General features: G+C 47.8%; 1 protein-coding gene across 1 annotated transcript in view; it reads right to left on the bottom strand.

Annotated features, from left to right (window-relative positions):
* The window catches only part of tmprss15 (transmembrane serine protease 15), a gene marked incomplete at its 5' end in the record, with an annotated part of 92,091 nt that overhangs the window by 19,986 nt on the left and 53,572 nt on the right, over positions 1-18,533 (bottom strand). The window contains 4 exons of the mRNA XM_070892673.1: positions 3,730-3,779; positions 4,897-4,992; positions 14,383-14,515; positions 15,438-15,548. Of these exons, the coding sequence (XP_070748774.1) occupies positions 3,730-3,779; positions 4,897-4,992; positions 14,383-14,515; positions 15,438-15,548 (390 nt within the window). The remainder of the gene's footprint in view (positions 1-3,729; positions 3,780-4,896; positions 4,993-14,382; positions 14,516-15,437; positions 15,549-18,533) is intronic.

Below are 18,533 nucleotides of genomic sequence, written 5' to 3'. Positions count from 1 at the left end.
GAAGATATGCACTGAGGGAATGCACAGGGGTGATTCGTTTGAATGAAATACTGTAATGCTGTGATTTATAAAATTGGTTAGGAATGTTAGTTTAGTGGTGGCCTTTGTTGTGGCACTGTAGCCCAGAGGACGATGTGATGGTCAGTAACAGAGGGAAGGCAAGGTGTGGGACTATTGGTGAATGAGGAATTGGGATTGTCTTCCCTGGGACTACAATCAGTTGCGTCGATCACAGACAACCTGGGCAGAAAGGGGCAGTCTGGGTTGCCTTGTTCCTTCCTCCTTCTCTTCTGTTTCTTCTTCCTCATCTTATTCCTCCTCAGCTGGTCACCGTATGCCTGGGGGCTGTGGCCTCATGATGGCAAGGTCGCGGTCCATGCAGCAGACCACGGCGAATCTTGAGAAGCAATCCGGTGAGTACTGCAGGGCTCCTGCAGAGTGGTCCAGGCAGCGGAAGCATTTTTTAAGGATGCTCTATCACATTTTGTGTGGCAGCCTGGCTTTCATTGTATGCATGCTGCCCATGAAAGAGAAGGGGTTATGGGGAGCGGGCGGGGAAGTGGACCTGAGTCCATGATCGGATCAGCCATGATCGTATTAAATGGCGGAGCAGACTCTAGGGTCCGTAAGGCCTACTCCTGCTCCTATTTCTTATGTTCTTATGGTTACACAGCAGAGTGGTGAGCCGGCTGGTCGGCGGATGGCCCATGTTGCCCAGTAGCCACACTCTAGTTTGCCGCGGTGGCTCAAATGCTGATGGTACAGCGGGCTGCCGCAGAGCCAAGGCATCGTGGCTGCTGCCAGGATACCGAGCATGGACTTGCATGATGCACTGTCTGTGGTCGCACACCAGCTGCACATTGAGGGAGCGGAATCCCTTCCGGTTGCGGTGTATCTCTGAATTGAGATGCAGCGTCCGCAAAGTGACGTGCAGGCAGTCAATGGAACCCTGCACCATGGGAAGCCTCCTGTATGGCTCAGAGATGTGGACCATATACAGTAGACACCTCAAATTACTGGAGAAATACCACCAACGATGTCTTCGCAAGCTCCTATAAATCCCCTGGGAGGACCGACACACCAACATTAGCGTCCTCGGCCAGGACAACATCTCCAGCTTCGAAGCACTGACCACACCCGACCAGCTCCGTTGGCCACATTGTTCGCATGCCAGACACGAGACTCCCAAAGCAAGCGCTCTACTCGGAACTCCTACACAGCAAGCGAGCCCAAGGTGGGCAGAGGAAACGTTTCAAGGACACCCTCAAAGCCTCCTTGATAAAGTGCAAAATCCCCACTGACACCTGGGAGTCCCTGCCAAAGACCGCCCTAAGTGGAGGAAGGGCATCCGGGAGGGCGCTGAGCACCTCGAGTCTCGTCGCCGAGAGCGTGCAGAAACCAAATGCAGGCAGCGGAAGGAGCGTGCGGCAAACCAGTCCCACCCACCCTTTCCTTCAACGACTGTCTGTCCCACCTCTGACAGAGTCTGTGGTTCCCATATTGGACTGTTCAGTCACCGAAGAACTCATTTTTAGAGTGGAAGCAAGTCTTCCTCGATTCCGAGGGACTGCCTATGATGACGATGATGCTATCCAGGCAAAGATGTGTGTTCACTCCACCTGTTTCTCTCTGGCACGAGAGAATGAACTGTAGTCAGCTCTCTTTGCAGACAGAGCCTCACTCCCTTATACAGGAATGGATGGTGACGTGGGAGATGTTACAGTTCTCGCCTGCTCCAGCCTGGAAGGAGCCCGACGCGAAGAAGTTCCATGCCACGATCACTTTTACAGCCCTGGACTGAGGTTGCAGGTCTGCCTGCTGCAGGTGGCAGATTTCAGTCATCGCCTCCTTAGTAAGACGCAGACGTCACATGTACAGTTCCTCGCTGAGGTTGAGGTAGGAGAATTGCTCCCTGAAGACCCAAGGTGGATGTGACCTCCTGCTTAGAGCACCTTGGGATGTTTTACTGCATGAAACCCACTATATAAATGCGAGTTGTTGTTGTAGTTCCAGTAAGTTTTTCTGAATGCGTAAATCTTGGGTTCTTGCTCCTGCTCCGATGGGACTTTGGGCCCGAAGCTCAGCACCGCTGGAAAGCTGGTGTCCCCCCACCTTCTTGTGGCCATTAGCGCTGAAATGTTTTCGTGGCTGGGCCACCCCATATTCAGCTCCAAAAGTCAACAAATGGGTTCCAGCGCTAATGATCCCTTCCAAAGTGGAGTTTTCAGTGTTGTGGCTGTCTTAATTGAAGCGTTATCACCATTGAGAAATTCAGCGTGCAGGTAAGGGTTTCTAATGAGCCAGTTGTTCCCTGGCTTTTTAAAGGGCAGGGTTTGCAGCAAGGTCCTGAGCGGGGAAGGAGGTTGGAAGGATGGCTGGTGTAAGAGGTGCAAGGAGAGCCAACAGGTTCACTGATATGGAGCTGGAGACACTGCTGGACGGTGTGGAGGACAGAAGAAGAATACTGTTTCCTGACGTGGGGAGACCGGGCAGGCCGCCCGTACATAATGCATGGAGGGAGATTGCAGTGGGTGTCAGGCACCTCCATATATGTCAGGGTGCACCCTCCCAGGAGATGGCATTGCTGGCTCGACCTCCAGTGGCTGTCCCCTCATGATGGCCAAGTTGTGCAGCATGTCGCAGACCATGACGATTATGGAGACCCATTGAGGAGAGTACTGCAAGGTGCCACCAGAGCCGTCCAGGCACCGGAACCTCTGCTTAACGATGTCTATGCACTGCTCGATGATGTACCTGGTGGCACAATGAGCGTCATTGTATGAATGGTCTGGCGCTGTCCTGGGGTTCCGCAGAGGAGTGAGCAGCCAAGTGTACAGGGGATATCCCTTGCCCGCTGCCTGTCTGCATGGTGCTGACAGTGACACCTTCTCCTGTGTGTCTTGCTGCTTCTGACCAGGTGTATCAGGTGTCGCCCTCCCAACACTCCTCCCATCCTCAGGGTGAACCCGGCCAAGCAGGTCTCTGCAGCCCACAGGTCTCCACTAAATAGTCAGACCTGAAAGTTGTACAAAATTATGTGCAAACTTCTGAGCCAAAACACCTAATAAAACTATATGAAATGCTAAATACTGTGGTAGTCCCTTTCCAGCTGCCCTCTCCGCTGGAAACTTACCTTCACAGCGGCTTCGTCGCGCCATTTCCGGCAGAAGTGAACACTGCTCAAATTCTCCCCGAGCTGAATTATGGAGGGGAGAAAAATCATCGGATTGCGGCGGTCCATCGATCTTATCTGATCGGCCGCCCAAACCTCGCAGTGGCCGTCCCTTCGGGGACGATGAATTTCGGGCCCATTGTGTTTCTGCCATCAAAATTCCAGACGGCCAATTGCATCCCAGCGATTCAATCCATTTACTTTTGTTGAAAATGGAAAAGCCAGTGCAATCCAGCTGACCCGGCCGTGGTTGATGAAGCAGTGTAGAATGGGATCTGTGTTCTATCTAAACTGGGCAGGGAGGGATAGGGGGGGGGGGGGGGGTGGAAACAGAGCTCTTGTTATGATGCTGCTGCTGTGTATGGGGGATGTCTGGGCTGCAACGGCACTGATCTCAGCGGGACCCAGCGGTGGAGAGTTGCGATTGTATCAGTTGCATTTTAACAGTCAGCTCCAGTGCTTGAGGCGGGCTCTGAGTTGTCATGTGTTTGAAGCTGTCTCGTGGGGCAGTGCGCTTCACTGGAGCGAGCCCAGCTGTGCTCAGAGCATTTACTTACGTTTTCTGTTGCACTCCAGGTACACAACGGTGTCGCCAGGACACACTTCACTGGAAGGTAAAAAAAATTAAATGGCTTAACGCGATGTCACTTTCACCCTTCGCGACGTCATGCTGACATGTGGCAATGTCAACATCACTCGCACTCCACACTGCATCTAATGAGAAACAAGGCATATTCCTACAACAGAAGTAACATGCAATCCCCTTCCCTTCACTCTTCTCCCCTTCTCCCGTGAAGATGTTGACTATTATGTATGTGAACTTCACCTGTGTTGTAAGCTCAAACCATTGTGACCTTGGTCTCTTTAATATAACTCCAAAGTGAGGCACACCTGTGGGAGACCGATGGGTCACCTGTGCACCCTGGAGCAAACCGGTCTAAAAGGCAGCCCACCACGCTGCTGCCTCACTTTGGAGTTATATTAAAGAGACCAAGGTCACAATGGTGTGAGCTTACAACACAGTCTCGTGGAGTTATTCTGAACGTAACATTGACTCAGGCTGGGATAAGAGGGTAAGTTCAATTCGCCCAGGTCCCGTGCTCTGGAACTCCCTCCCTGAACCCCTCCTCCTCTCCTCCTTTAAGACCCTCCTTCAAACTCACTTTTTGACCTGGCTTTTGACGACTCTTCCTAATCTTTCCTTTGGATTGGGAATTATGGGCCTGGTGATGCTCGTTACACACCCACAGTCAGAACAAGGCTTCCAGCCTTCACCTGGGATGTTTGTAGAGCAGATTGATCCAGCCGATTGGAAAATTTGCCGAGAGTTTCCATGACGGGAGAACTTTGCCTTCTTTGCTGAGAATCTAATCGTAGTCCGTGCCCTCCTAATGTCAGTCCAAGCGTGACATTACATCAAGAGGTTCAGTCTGCATCAACAGCACCCTTCCCAAACCTGCAAGCTCCACCCCCTCGAAGAATGCCATCACCTGCAAGTTCCCCCCCACCCCCCCGCCCCAATTTATCGCCGTTCCTTCATCCTCACTGGGTCAAAAGGAACTCCCTAACAGCACTGTGGGAGCACCTTCACCACACGGACTGCAGCGGTTCAAGGCGGTGGCTCACCACCACCTCCTCAAGGGCAATTAGGGATGGGCAATAAACGCCGGCCTTGCCTTTGGCACCCACATCTCAAGAATGAATTAAAAACATGTTTTAAATACCTTGGTCTAAGTGCCGAGTTCCCAGTTGAGTTTTTATCCACTTTTACAAAGGGCTCATTGCCAGCAGCGGAAGCTGTTGACGTTTTGTTGGTGCTCCTGTCAGGGTGAACATGAGCTATTAAATGAAAGCTTTAGAAATACTTCCTGCTTCTTTATAATTATACTAATTCAAGGCCCGCACCCACCCCCCGCCCTGCAAGCTCCCTGCGTGGTGAATGTCTGGTGTCAGGCAAAAGAAGCACTCAATATATAATAATTTATTCCTCCAAATGATGGGACGGAAATGTGGAGGACAGATCAGCCAGCGACATAGTTTGAGCGAAGGCTTGTGGGCAAGTTGTCTGTTTTCACTCCCGGTTATCAGGAACATAACTTATTAAAAAAAAACTTATATTTATATAGTGCCTTACACGACCCCAGGATATTCGAAATCACTTTATAGCCAATTTTTTGAAGTGTATTCACGGTTAAAATAGAAATGCGGCAGCCAATTTGAACACAGCAAGCTCCCACACACCGCAGAAATAATGGCCAGTTAATTATTTTTTCAGTAATGTTAGTTGAGGGCCTCTCCACTGGTCTTCTTCAAAATAGTGCCATAGGATCTTTTACGGCCACCTCAGAGGGCAGACAGGAGCTCGGTTTAATGTTTCATCCGAAAGACGGCACCTCCGACAGTGCAGCACTCCCTCAGCACTGCACTGGAGTATCAGCCTAGACTTTTGCGTCAAGTCTCTGGAGTGGGACTTGAACCCACAACCTTCTACCTCCCAGTGCAGTCAATATGAGGGCCCATGATTTCCTGTTCATATATTTAATAGTCAAAAATTTTTGGCACCATGATTCAGGTACATGCCTCAATTCCCAATATGAGCTCTCAGCATCCAATAATTGGGCTAGGAACACCAAAGGCAAACATATACAACAATCCCCCATCCCAGGAATCAGTCTGTTGAACCTTTTTTGCACTCCCTCTATGGTAAGTATATCCTTCCTTAGGTAAGGAGACCAAAATTGTACACAATACTCCAGGTGTGATCTCACCAAGGCCCTGTATAATTGTAGTAAGACGTCTTTACTTTTATACTCAAATTCTTTTGGAATAAAGGCCAACGTACCATTTGCTTTCCTAATTGCTTGCTGTACCTGCATGTTAACTTTTAGTGATTGGTGTACAAGGACACCCAGGCCCATCTGAACACCAACATTTCCCAATCGCTCACCTTTAAAAAATACTCTGCTTTTCTTTTGTTCCTACCAAGGTGGATAAGTTCCCATTTTTCAATTTACAATGTTCTTGCCCACACATTTAGCTTGTCTATATTCCCTTGAAGCCTCTTTGCATCCTCCTCACAACTTACATTCCCACCTAGCTTTGTATCATCAGCAAATTTGGATATATTACATTTGGTCCCCTCATCCAAATCATTGATATAGACAAAAGAAAAAAAAAGACTTGGATTTATACAGTGCCTTTCACAACAACTGGACATCGCAAAGCACTTTACAGCCAATGAAGCACTTTTTAGAGTGTCGTCACTGTGGTAATGTGGGAAACTAGATTGTAAATATCTGGGGCCCAAGCACTGATCCTTGCGGCACCCCACTAGTCATAGCCTGCCAACCCGAAAATGACCTGTTTATTCCTACTCTCTGTTTTTTGTCTGTTAACCAATCCTCAATCTATGCTAATATATAACCCCCAATCTCATGAACCTTAATTTTGTTTATTAACCTCTTGTGTGACACCTTATGGAATGCCATCTGAAAATCCAAATATATCACATCCACTGGTTTCCCCTTATCTATCCTGCTAGTTACAACCTCAAAAAACTCCACATTTGTTAAAACATGATTTCCCTTTCAGAAACCCGTGTTGACTCTGCCCAATCCTATTATTCTTTTCTAAGTGCCCTGTTACCACGTCTTTAATAATAGATTCTAGCATTTTCCCTACTACTGATGTCACAGTAACTGGTCTGTAGTTCCCCGTTTTCTCTCTCCCTCCTTTCTGAAATAACAAGGTTATATTTGCTGTCTTCCAATCCGCGGGAACCATTCCAGAATCTATAGCATTTTGGAAGATGACAACCAATAAGAACATAAGAACATAAGAATTAGGAACAGGAGTAGGCCATCTAGCCCCTCGAGCCTGCTCCGCCATTCAACAAGATCATGGCTGATCTGGCCGTGGACTCAGCTCCACTTACCTTCCCACTCCCCATAACCCTTAATTCCCTTATTGGTTAAAAATCTATCTATCTGTGATTTGAATACATTCAATGAGACAGCCTCAACTGCTTACTTGGGCAGAGAATTCCACAGATTCACAACCCTCTGGGAGAAGAAATTCCTTCTCAACTCGGTTTTAAATTGGCTCCCCCGCATTTTGAGGCTGTGCCCCCTAGTTCTAGTCTCCCCGACCAGTGGAAACAACCTCTCTGCCTCTATCTTGTCTGTCCCTTTCATTATTTTAAATGTTTCTATAAGATCACCCCTCATCCTTCTGAACTCCAACGAGTAAAGACCCAGTCTACTCAAACTATCATTATAAGGTAACCCCCTCATCTCCGGAATCAGCCGAGTGAATCGTCTCTGTACCCACTCCAGAGCTAGTATATCCTTCCTTAAGTAAGGTGACCAAAACTGTACGCAGTACTCCAGGTGCGGCCTCACCAATACCCTATACAGTTGCAGTAGGACCTCCCTGCTTTTGTACACCATCCCTCTCGCAATGAAGGCCAACATTCCATTCGCCTTCCTGATTACCTGCTGCACCTGCAAACTAACTTTTTGGGATTCATGCACAAGGACCCCCAGGTCCCTCTGCACTGCAGCATGTTGTAATTTCTCCCCATTCAAATAATATTCCCTTTTACTGTTTTTTTTCCCAAGGTGGATGACCTCACATTTTCCGACATTGTATTCAATCTGCCAAACCTTAGCCCATTCGCTTAACCTATCTAAATCTCTTTGCAGCTCTCTGTGTTCTCTACACAACCCGCTTTCCCATTAATCTTTGTGTCATCTGCAAACTTTGTTACACTACACTCTGTCCCCTCTTCCAGGTCATCTATGTACATTGTAAACAGTTGTGGTCCCAGCATTGATCCCTGTGGCACACCACTAACCACTGATTTCCAACCCGAAAAGGACCCATTTATCCCGACTGTCTGCTTTCTGTTAGCCAGTCAATTCTCGATCCATGTGAATACATTTCCTCTGACTCCGCGTAGCTTTATCTTCTGCAGTAACCTTTTGTGTGGCACCTTATCGAATGCCTTTTGGAAATCTAAATACACCACATCCATCGGTACACCTCTATCCACCATGCTCATTATATCCTCAAAGAATTCCATTAAATTAGTTGAACATGATTTCCCCTTCATGAATCCATATTGCGTTTGCTTGATTGCACTATTCCTATCTAGATGTCCCGCTATTTCTTCCTTAATGATAGCTTCAAATATTTTTCCTACTATCTCTATAGCCACCTCTTTCAAAACGCTAGGATGTGGGCCATCACGTCCAGGGAACTTATTGGCTTTCAGTCCCATTAATTTGTTATATGGGGTAAGTTTCATCTGGGGTGTTGACCATTACAAGTTGACCATCAAACCTTTCCTTGTGTACAGCAAGTTAAAATGTCCTTCTGACACTTTAGCTGAGCTTACAGAGAATAGGCTTTTGTTTTGAACAAACGGTATAGAGCCTGCACATTTCAGGAAACAATAACAAGCGTATAAGACAGCGTTAGAGACAAAGAAATATAGAAACATAGAAAATAGGTGCAGGAGTAGGCCATTCGGCCCGTAGAGCCTGCACCGCCATTCAATGAGTTCATGGCTGAACATGCAACTTCAGTACCCCATTCCTGCTTTCTTGCCATACCCCTTGATCCCCCTAGTAGTAAGGACTACATCTAACTCCATTTTGAATATATTTAGTGAATTGGCCTCAACAACTTTCTGTGGTAGAGAATTCCACAGGTTCACCATTCTCTGGGTTAAGAAGTTTCTCCTCATCTCAGTCCTAAATGGCTTACCCCTTATCCTTAGACTGTGACCCCTGGTTCTGGACTTCCCCAACATTGGGAACATTCTTCCTGCATCTAACCTGTCTAAACCCGTCAGAATTTTAAACGTTTCTATGAATTCCCCTCTCATTCTTCTGAACTCCAGTGAATACAGGCCCAGTTGATCCAGTCTTTCTTGATATGTCAGTCCCGCCATCCCGGGAATCAGTCTGGTGAACCTTCGCTGCACTCCCTCAACAGCAAGAATGACCTTCCTCAAGTTAGGAGACCAAAACTGTACACAATACTCCAGGTGTGGCCTCACCAAGGCCCTGTACAACTGTAGTAACACTTCCCTGCTCCTATAATCAAATCCCCTCGCTATGAAGGCCAACATGTTATTTGCTATCTTAACCGCCTGCTGTACCTGCATGCCAACCTTCAATGACTGATGTACCATGACACCCAGGTCTCGTTGCACCTCCCCTTTTCCTAATCTGTCACCATTCAGATAATAGTCTGTCTCTCTGTTTTTACCACCAAAGTGGATAACCTCACATTTATCCACATTATACTTCATCTGCCGTGCATTTGCTCACTCACCTAACCTATCCAAGTCACTCTGCAGCCTCATAGTATCCTCCTCGCAGCTCACACTGCCACCCAACTTAGTGCCATCCGCAAATTTGGAGATACTACATTTAATCCCCTCATCTAAATCATTAATGTACAATGTAAACAGCTGGGGCCCCAGCATAGAACCTTGCGGTACCCCACTAGTCACTGCCTGCCGTTCTGAAAAGTACCCATTTACTCCTACTCTTTGCTTCCTGTCTGCCAGCCAGTTCTCAATCCACGTCAGCACACTACCACCAATCCCATGTGCTTTAACTTTGCACATTAATCTCTTGTGTGGGACCTTGTCGAAAGCCTTCTGAAAGTTCAAATACACCACATCAACTCCCTTGTCCACTCTACTGGAAACATCCTCAAAAAATTCCAGAAGATTTGTCAAGCATGATTTCCCTTTCACAAATCCATGCTGACTTGGACCTATCATGTTACCTCTTTCCAAATGCGCTGCTATGACATCCTTAATAATTGATTCCATCATTTTAACCTCTACCGATGTCAGGCTGACCGGTCTATAATTCCCTGTTTTCTCTCTCCCTCATTTTTTAAAAAGTGGGGTTACATTGGCTACCCTCCACTCCATAGGAACTGATCCAGAGTCAATGGAATGTTGGAAAATGACTGTCAATGCATCCGCTATTTCCAAGGCCACCTCCTTAAGTACTCTGGGATGCAGTCCAGCAGGCCCTGGGGATTTATCGGCCTTCAATCCCATCAATTTCCCCAACACAATTTCCTGACTAATAAGGATTTCCCTCAGTTCCTCCTTCTTAGTAGACCCTCTGACCCCTTTTATATCCGGAAGTTGTTTGTGTCCTCCTTAGTGAATACCGAACCAAAGTACTTGTTCAATTGGTCTGCCATTTCTTTGTTCCCCGTTATGACTTCCCCTGATTCTGACTGCAGGGGACCTACGTTTGTCTTTACTAACCTTTTTCTCTTTACATATCTGTAGAAGCTTTTGCAGTCCGTCTTAATGTTCCCTGCAAGCTTCCTCTCGTACTCTATTTTCCCTGCCCTAATCAAACCCTTTGTCCTCCTCTGCTGAGTTCTAAATTTCTCCCAGTTGCTGGGTTTGCTGCTATTTCTGGCCCATTTGTATGCCACTTCCTTGGCTTTAATACTATCCCTGATTTCCCTTGATAGCCACGGTTGAGCCACCTTCCCTTTTTTATTTTTACGCCAGACAGGGATGTACAATTGTTGTAGTTCATCCATGCGGTCTCTAAATGTCTGCCATTGCCCATCCACTGTCAACCCCTTAAGTATCATTCGCCAATCTATCCTAGCCAATTCACGCCTCATACCTTCAAAGTTACCCTTCTTTAAGTTCTGGACCATGGTCTCTGAATTAACTGTTTCATTCTCCATCCTAATGTAGAATTCTACCATGTTATGGTCACTCTTCCCCAAGGGGCCTCGCACAACGAGATTGCTAATTAATCCTCTCTCATTACACAACACCCAGTCTAAGATGGCTTCCCCCCTAGTTGGTTCCTCGACATATTGGTCTAGAAAACCATCCCTTATGCACTCCAGGAAATCCTCCTCCACTGTATTGCTTCCAGTTTGGTTAGCCCAATCTATATTCATATTAAAGTCACCCATGATAACTGCTGCACCTTTATTGCATGCATCCCTGATTTCCTGTTTGATGCCCTCCCCAACATCACTACTACTGTTTGGAGGTCTGTACACAACTCCCACTAATGTTTTTTGCCCTTTGGTGTTCTGCAGCTCTACCCATATAGATTCCATATCATCCAAGCTAATGTCCTTCCTAACTGTTGCATTAATCTCCTCTTTAACCAGCAATGCTACCCCACCTCCTTTTCATTTTATTCTATCTTTCCTGAATGTTGAATACCCCTGGATGTTGAGTTCCCAGCCCTGATCATCCTGGAGCCACGTCTCTGTAATCCCAATCACATCATATCTGTTAACATCTATTTGCACAGTTAATTCATCAATCCTATTATGGATACTCCTTGCATTAAGACACAAAGTCTTCAGGCTTTTTTTTTAACTCCTTTTGTCCTTTTAGAATTATGATGTAGTGTGGCCCTTTTTGTTTCTTGCCTTTGTTTACTCGGACTTCCACTATTGCTTCAGAAGGATGAGGGGTGATCTTATAGAAACGTTTAAAATAATGAAAGGGATAGACAAGATAGAGGCAGAGAGGTTGTTTCCACTGGTAGGGGAGGCTAGAACTAGGGGGCACAGCCTCAAAATACGGGGGAGCCAATTTAAAACTGAGTTGAGAAGGAATTTCTTCTCCCAGATGGTTGTGAATCTGTGGAATTCTCTGCCCAAGGAAGCAGTTGAGGCTAGCTCATTGAATGTATTCAAGTCACAGATAGATAGATTTTTAACCAATAAGGGAATTAAGGGTTACGGGGAGAGGGCGGGTAAGTGGAGCTGAGTCCACGGCCAGATCAGCCATGATCTTATTGAATGGCGGAGCAGGCTTGAGGGGATAGATGGCCTACTCCTGTTCCTAATTCTTATGTTCTAATGCTCTTATTATGCTTTTTACCTTTCTACCATCTGTTTCTGACTCCATATTACTTCGCCCTGTCTCGCTGCATAGGTTCCCATCCCCCTGCCATATTAGTTTAAACACTCCCAAACTGCATTCCTGCAAATGTTACCCCCAGGACATCAGTTCCAGTCCTGCCCAAGTGCAGACCGTCCCTTTTGTACAGGTCCCACTTCCCCCAGAACTAGTTCCAATGTCCCAGTAATTTGAATCCCTCCCTCTTGCACCATTGCTCAAGCCACGTATTTATTCTAACTATCCTGCTCCCTCTACTCTGATTAGCACGTGGCACTGGTAGCAATCCAGAGATTACTACCTTTGAGGTCCTACTTTTTAATTTAATTTAACTCCTAACTCCCTAAATTCAGCTTGTAGGACCTCTTCCTGCTTCTTACCTATATCATTGGTATTAGAGATTAGGACATTGCGTAAACAGCTCAGTGTGGCGTCAGCTTTGGTGGGATGATAGAACAACATGGTTACGTGCAGCCCAAAGTAGCCGAATAGTATAAAGGTAGCGCTTGTTCCTTCTAAAAGTTAGGATTCTTGTGGCCAGTCAGAGGTCCTTTTGCCTCAACGGTAGCCCACGAAAGTGCACGTCTGATCAGCTTGGACTTCGTGGAGGGAACAGGTTGTATTAATTGCTTATCATTTACTATAGAACAATACTGTTATTAGTCACTGTATATTGGTGTTTGGAACCACTCGGGCCTGAATCACGCGGAGGCTATTGAACAAGGACTAACAACCTTTGACCCTCTGATGCGACTGTAACCATGGGAAATCTGCTAATAGAGAAGATAATTGAATGGGACAATGCCAATGGGGCCCAGAGGCAAGTAAATGGGGTAATTGGTGAAAATACTCGCGATTGGCTGGAGTCAATGGAAAAATAAATCAGGTGGAGTGTTTAATGGGCGGACGATTTCAAATCGCCAGTTCCTCTCCTTCCCCCAAAGTGAAGATTACCCCCGCTGTGTTGCTGAGAACAGAAGTGAGGTATATGATGAGAAGTTGGGGCTGGTCTATCAAACCTAATGTAATTTTCCTCCAAACAATTCTCGTGTTCTTTCAGTTGGGAAACTGTTGGTGCTGTGTGGTGTATGTTCAATATCTCCTGGCCAGCCTCTCACCAAGCACCCTCTGTTAACTTGGGCTCATCCAAAACTCTGCTGCCTGTGTCCTAACTCACTCCAAGTCTCGCTCACGCATCACCCCCTGTGCTCGCTGACCTACATTGGCTCCCGCTCCAGTGATGCCTTGATCTGAAAATTCACATCCTTGTTTACAAGTCCCTCGATGGCCTTGCCCCTCCCTATCTCTGTAACCACCTCCAGCCCTACAACTCTCCGAGATCTCTGCGCTCTTCCAATTCTGGCCTCTTGCACATCCAGATTTTCATCACTCCATCATTGGCGGCCGTGCCTTCAGCTGCCTAGGCCGTAAGCTCCGAAATTCCCTCCCTGAACTTCTCCACCTCTTTACCTCTCTCTATACCTTTCTTTTTCTTCTTAGGCAGTCCCTCGTATCGAGGATGACTTGCTTCGACACCAAAAAGGGATGAGTTCACAGGTGTTTCAATGAAGGTCCAGAACTACATGTTGAAGGGTGGAAGATGCCTGTGCGTGGATTTTTTTAACGAGGGGGGGCCGTTGCACACCAGCCACCACACGGGCTTGACAGAGCGAGGTCTTGGTCCGGTGGCAAGGATTAACCAAGGCGACTGGAGACCAGCTCTGCTGCATGGACCTAGTGCGCACACATATCGCAGTGTGGGCTGGCCCGTGCTGTCCCTGGGCCCTCGCCTCTTCTGGGCCCCGAACTTACGCCTCTCCTGGGCCCTGATCACATCACTCTCCAATCACTTGCTGCTCCTTCTCCCTGACCTTGCTGCTCCTGCTGTACCTACCCACAGTCTAATCAGCGACCTTGATTTTGGTGATGACCAATCCAATCGCCCTCCTCCAAGTCGTCACACTCCTGAACCGCCTCGCGCTGTACCTTGCAGTGGTGCTTCCACACCTCCACTCCTTTATTGGCCCCGACCTGCTGCTGGTGGTTCCTCGCAGGTCCTTTAAGCCGCTCCTTAAAACCTACCGATTTGACCAAGCTTTTGATCAGCTGCCCTAATGTCTCCTTTATGACTCAGTGTCAAATTCTGTTTGATAACGCTCTTGTGAAATGCATTTTACATTGTTAAAGGCGCTATATACATGCAAATTGTTGTTGTTGTATTGGAGGACACCTAAAGGTGTTGGGCAACGACGAAGATACCGATCAAGAGAGAAGCATACCTTACCTAAAGCCCAACTGTACACATAGAGAGGCCGAGATCGCCTCTGACCAAGGGTTTGCACATGTTGAGAACCATTCATTCCCCACCTTGAACTGCACCAACCCATCACTGCTGCGAGATCCATTCCACAGGCGCACTGGGACAGTGAACAGAAAATGGGAAAAAGTCATCTTTCAGAAGCATCGGTGAGAATACTGGACGCCCACTTGTGAGGGTTTGTTTTTGGCAGCTCATCGAGCTAGAGGGACGTTCGCACTGGACAAGGGACACTTTCCCATTTCAGGTACCCGGGGGATGAATTTCGACCACCCCCACCCTGCCAGGCAGAAACCGGGCGAATGGACAGTTGAAACGTCCCGTGCGGGCTCCCCCTCTGAATCCCGCTGCCTTTGGCGTGGCGTCATTGTGTGCGGAACACACTTGCGCCCGAGTTTGCTCGAACATCTGCCCCAAGACACACGCCAATTACATGTATCTCCGGGACACAAATACACAGGAAATTCCGCCCCCTGGTCTGAAAAATCGGCTCATGCACAGCGATGAATATTTTACATCTGCGTGAGAAATTAAAAAGAAAGACCGCGCATTTATATAGCGCCTTTCACAACCTCAGGACGTTTTACAGTGAAGCACTTTTTGAAGCGTAGTCACTGTTGTAATATAGGAAATGCAGCAGCCAATTTGCACACAGCAAGCTCCCACAAACAGCAATGTGACTGACCAGGTAATCTATTTTAGTGATGTTGATTGAGGGATAAATATTGGCCAGAACACTGGGGAAAACTCCCCATGCTCTTCTTTGAAATGGTGCCACGGGATCTTTGATGTCCACCTGAGAGGACAGACGGAGCCTCGGTTTAACGTTTCATCCGAAAGACGGCACCTCTGACAGTGCAGCACTCCCACAGCACTGCACTGGGAGTACCAGCCGAGATTTTGTGCTCAAGTCTCTGGAGTGGGACTTGAACCCACAACCTTCTGACTTAGATGCGAGAGAGTGCTGCCCACTGAGCCACAGCTGACACAGAAAATAAAATGCACGATCGGACTCCTCTTACCACAGTGTTTCTCATCAGATCCATCTTCACAGTGTTGGTGACCATCGCATAACTTGTCCACAGAGAGACATTGGCCGCTTCCACACTGGTACTCTGTGGGAGCACAGGGAGCTACAGAGACAAAGAGCAGACACATTGGGATTGGAAACCAGGGAACACCAGGTCAAAACAAACACACCTCAAGCAAGATTACTGATCGGCTAAAATATACTGCCACAGACCAGAAGATCTGTAGAAAAGACTTACCAATAGTGCTATGTTGATGGGAAAATTGGATACATATTTGAAGCAAAGGAAGATACAGGGCTATGGGGAGAGAGCGCGCCGTTAGGATTAGTTCTGGATTGCTCCAGCACAAAGCTTGCATTGCCTTCATAGCTAGGGCATTTAATTGAGGAGCAGGGAGGTCTTACTGCAGTTGTACAGGGCCTTGGTGAGGCCTCACCTGGAATATTGTGTTCAGTTTTGGTCTCCTAATCTGAAGAAGGACGTTCTTGCTATTGAGGGAGTGCAGCGAAGGTTCACCAGACTGATTCCCGGGATGGCAAGACTGACATATGAGAAGAGACTGGATCAACTGGGCTTGTATTCACTGGAGTTTAGAAGGATGAGAGGGGATCTCATAGAAACAAATAAAATTCTGCCCGGACTTGACAGGTTAGATGCGGGAAGAATGTTCCTGATGTTGGGGAAGTCCAGAACCAGGGATCACAGTATAAGGATAAGGGGTAAGCCATTTAAGACCGAGATGAGGAGAAACTTCTTCACTCAGCCATGATCTTATTGAATGGTGCTGCAGGCTCGAAGGGCCGAATGGCCTACTCCTGCACCTACTTTCTATGTTTCTATGTTTACCGTGAAGGGTCGAACAGCCTTCTTCTGCACTGTCAACCCCGATTACCAAGATCCATAACAAGTCCTTGGATAATGTGGACCACTTGGATACCTTTGGAGCCTACCATCAGCAAGGACAAACATCGCTGACGAAGTCCAACACCGCCTTCAGTGTGTCATCATAGCCTTCGGTCACCAGAGCAAAAGAGTGTTGGAAGACCAGGATCTGAAACCTGGCACCAAGCCCATGGTTTACAGAGCAGTAGTGTTCCTTGCTCTCCTATATGCTTCAGAGGCATGGATAAAGTACAGTAGGAACCTCAAAGCACTGCAGAAACACCACCAACGCTGCCTCCGCAAGATCCAGCAAATCCATTGGCGGGATAGGTGCACCGACGTCAGTGTCCTCGCTCAGGCCAACATCCCCAGCATCAAAGCACTGACCACGCTCAATCAGCTCCGATGGACGGGTCACATTTTCCGAATACCCGATATTTGACTCCCGAAACAAGCCCTCTACTCCAAGCTACGCCATGGCAAGCGAGCCCCAGGAGGGCAGAGAAAACGCTTCAAGGACACCCGCAAAGCCTCCATGAAAAAATGTAACATCCCCACCGACTCTTGGGAATCCCCGGCCCAAGACCGTTTAAAGTGGAGGAGAAGCATTCGAGAAAGGGGCGCCGAACACTTCGAGTCTCTCCGCCAAGAGCACGCGGAAGCCAAGTGCAAACAGCAGAAGGAGCGTACGACAATCAAGCACCCCACCCACCCGTCCCTCCAACCACCATTGGACTCATCACCTTAGAACTCATTTTAGCTTGGAAGCAAGTCATCCTCGACTCTGGGAGACTGCCTAGGAAGAAGAAGAAACATCTATCTTTCTATATGTGGCTAAATAAAATGAATGACTACTACAGGAATGAACAGTGTTTGTAACACCAACATTATGCTCCTAAGCTGCGCATAGTGGCATTAATATTACATAAGAACATAAGAAATAGGAGCAGGAGTCGTCCATTCGGCCCCTTGAGCCCCCTTCGCCATTCAATAATGGTTGATCTTCGACCTCAACTCCATCTACCCGCCCTATCCTCAGAGCCCTTGATTCCCTTACTCCAAAAATCTACCGATCTCTGTCTTGAATATACTCAACGACTGGGCATCCACAGCCCTCTGGGGTAGAGAAGCTTCACAGCCCTTTAAGTGAAGAAATATCTTCACATCTCAGTCCGAAACAGTCGACCCCTAATTCTGAGACTGTGATCCCTGGTTCTAGACTCCCCAGCCTGGGGAAACATCCTCCCAGCACCTACCCTGTCAAGCCCTTTAAGAATTTTCAATATGGTCACCTGTCCTTCTTCTAAACTCGAGGGGAACTATGCCTATTCGACTCAATAACTCCTCATTGGACATTCCCCCCATCCCAGGAATCAGTCGGTGAACCCTCCATGGCTGATAGAAACCCAGACACCCTCAAAGCCTCCTGATAAAATGCAACATCCCCACCGGCACCTGGGAGTCCCTGGCCAAAGACCGCCATAAGTGGAGGAAGAGCATCCAGGAGGGTGCTGAGCACCTCGAGTCTCGTTGCCGAGAGCATGCAGAAAACAAACGCAGGCAGTGGAAGGAGCGTGTGGCAAACCAGACACCCCACCCACCCTTTCCCTCAACCACTGTCTGTCCCACCTGTGACAGAGACTGTAATTCTTGTATTGGACTGTTCAGCCACCTGAGAACTCACTTTTAGAGTGGAAGCAAGTCTTCCTCGATTTCGAGGGACGGCCTATGATGATGATAATTGGGGGCAATTTTCCAAGTATGCATCAATGGTGGGTTCGTTGACACTTGCTAAAGCATATCGATGGGAAAATCGACTTTATGTATACCATGATTCTCTAATGTTCATGGGCAACGAGTGCTTTCCCTTGGAAACTTTGGGTTACTTCCTCGTCTATTTTCTTTTCTTGTCAATGGTCCCTCTTCTTCGAAAGCCTCTGATAAATGGCAGACCTGCAATACCTCACTCAAACGCCCATTCTAAGTGAGTGAGTCACTGCACACGACTTGCCCCTGTGAATGGTCAACATCCAGGCCGGGAGTCCAGGCTGGGAATCCAGGCTGGGATTCCAGGGACAGACCAGGCCCGGGGTCCAAGCCAACAGTGTCCAGACGGGCAGTCCAGGCCGACAGTGTCCAGGTGGGCAGTCCAGGCTGGGAGTCCAGGCTGACAGTGTCCAGACGGGCAGTCCAGGGACAGTCCAG

This window comes from Pristiophorus japonicus, chromosome 11 (genome assembly GCF_044704955.1).
Source record: "Pristiophorus japonicus isolate sPriJap1 chromosome 11, sPriJap1.hap1, whole genome shotgun sequence".
NCBI lineage: Eukaryota > Metazoa > Chordata > Chondrichthyes > Pristiophoridae > Pristiophorus > Pristiophorus japonicus.
The sequence above is the reverse complement of the archived record's forward strand: the minus strand, read 5'-3'. Positions and strand labels throughout refer to the sequence as shown.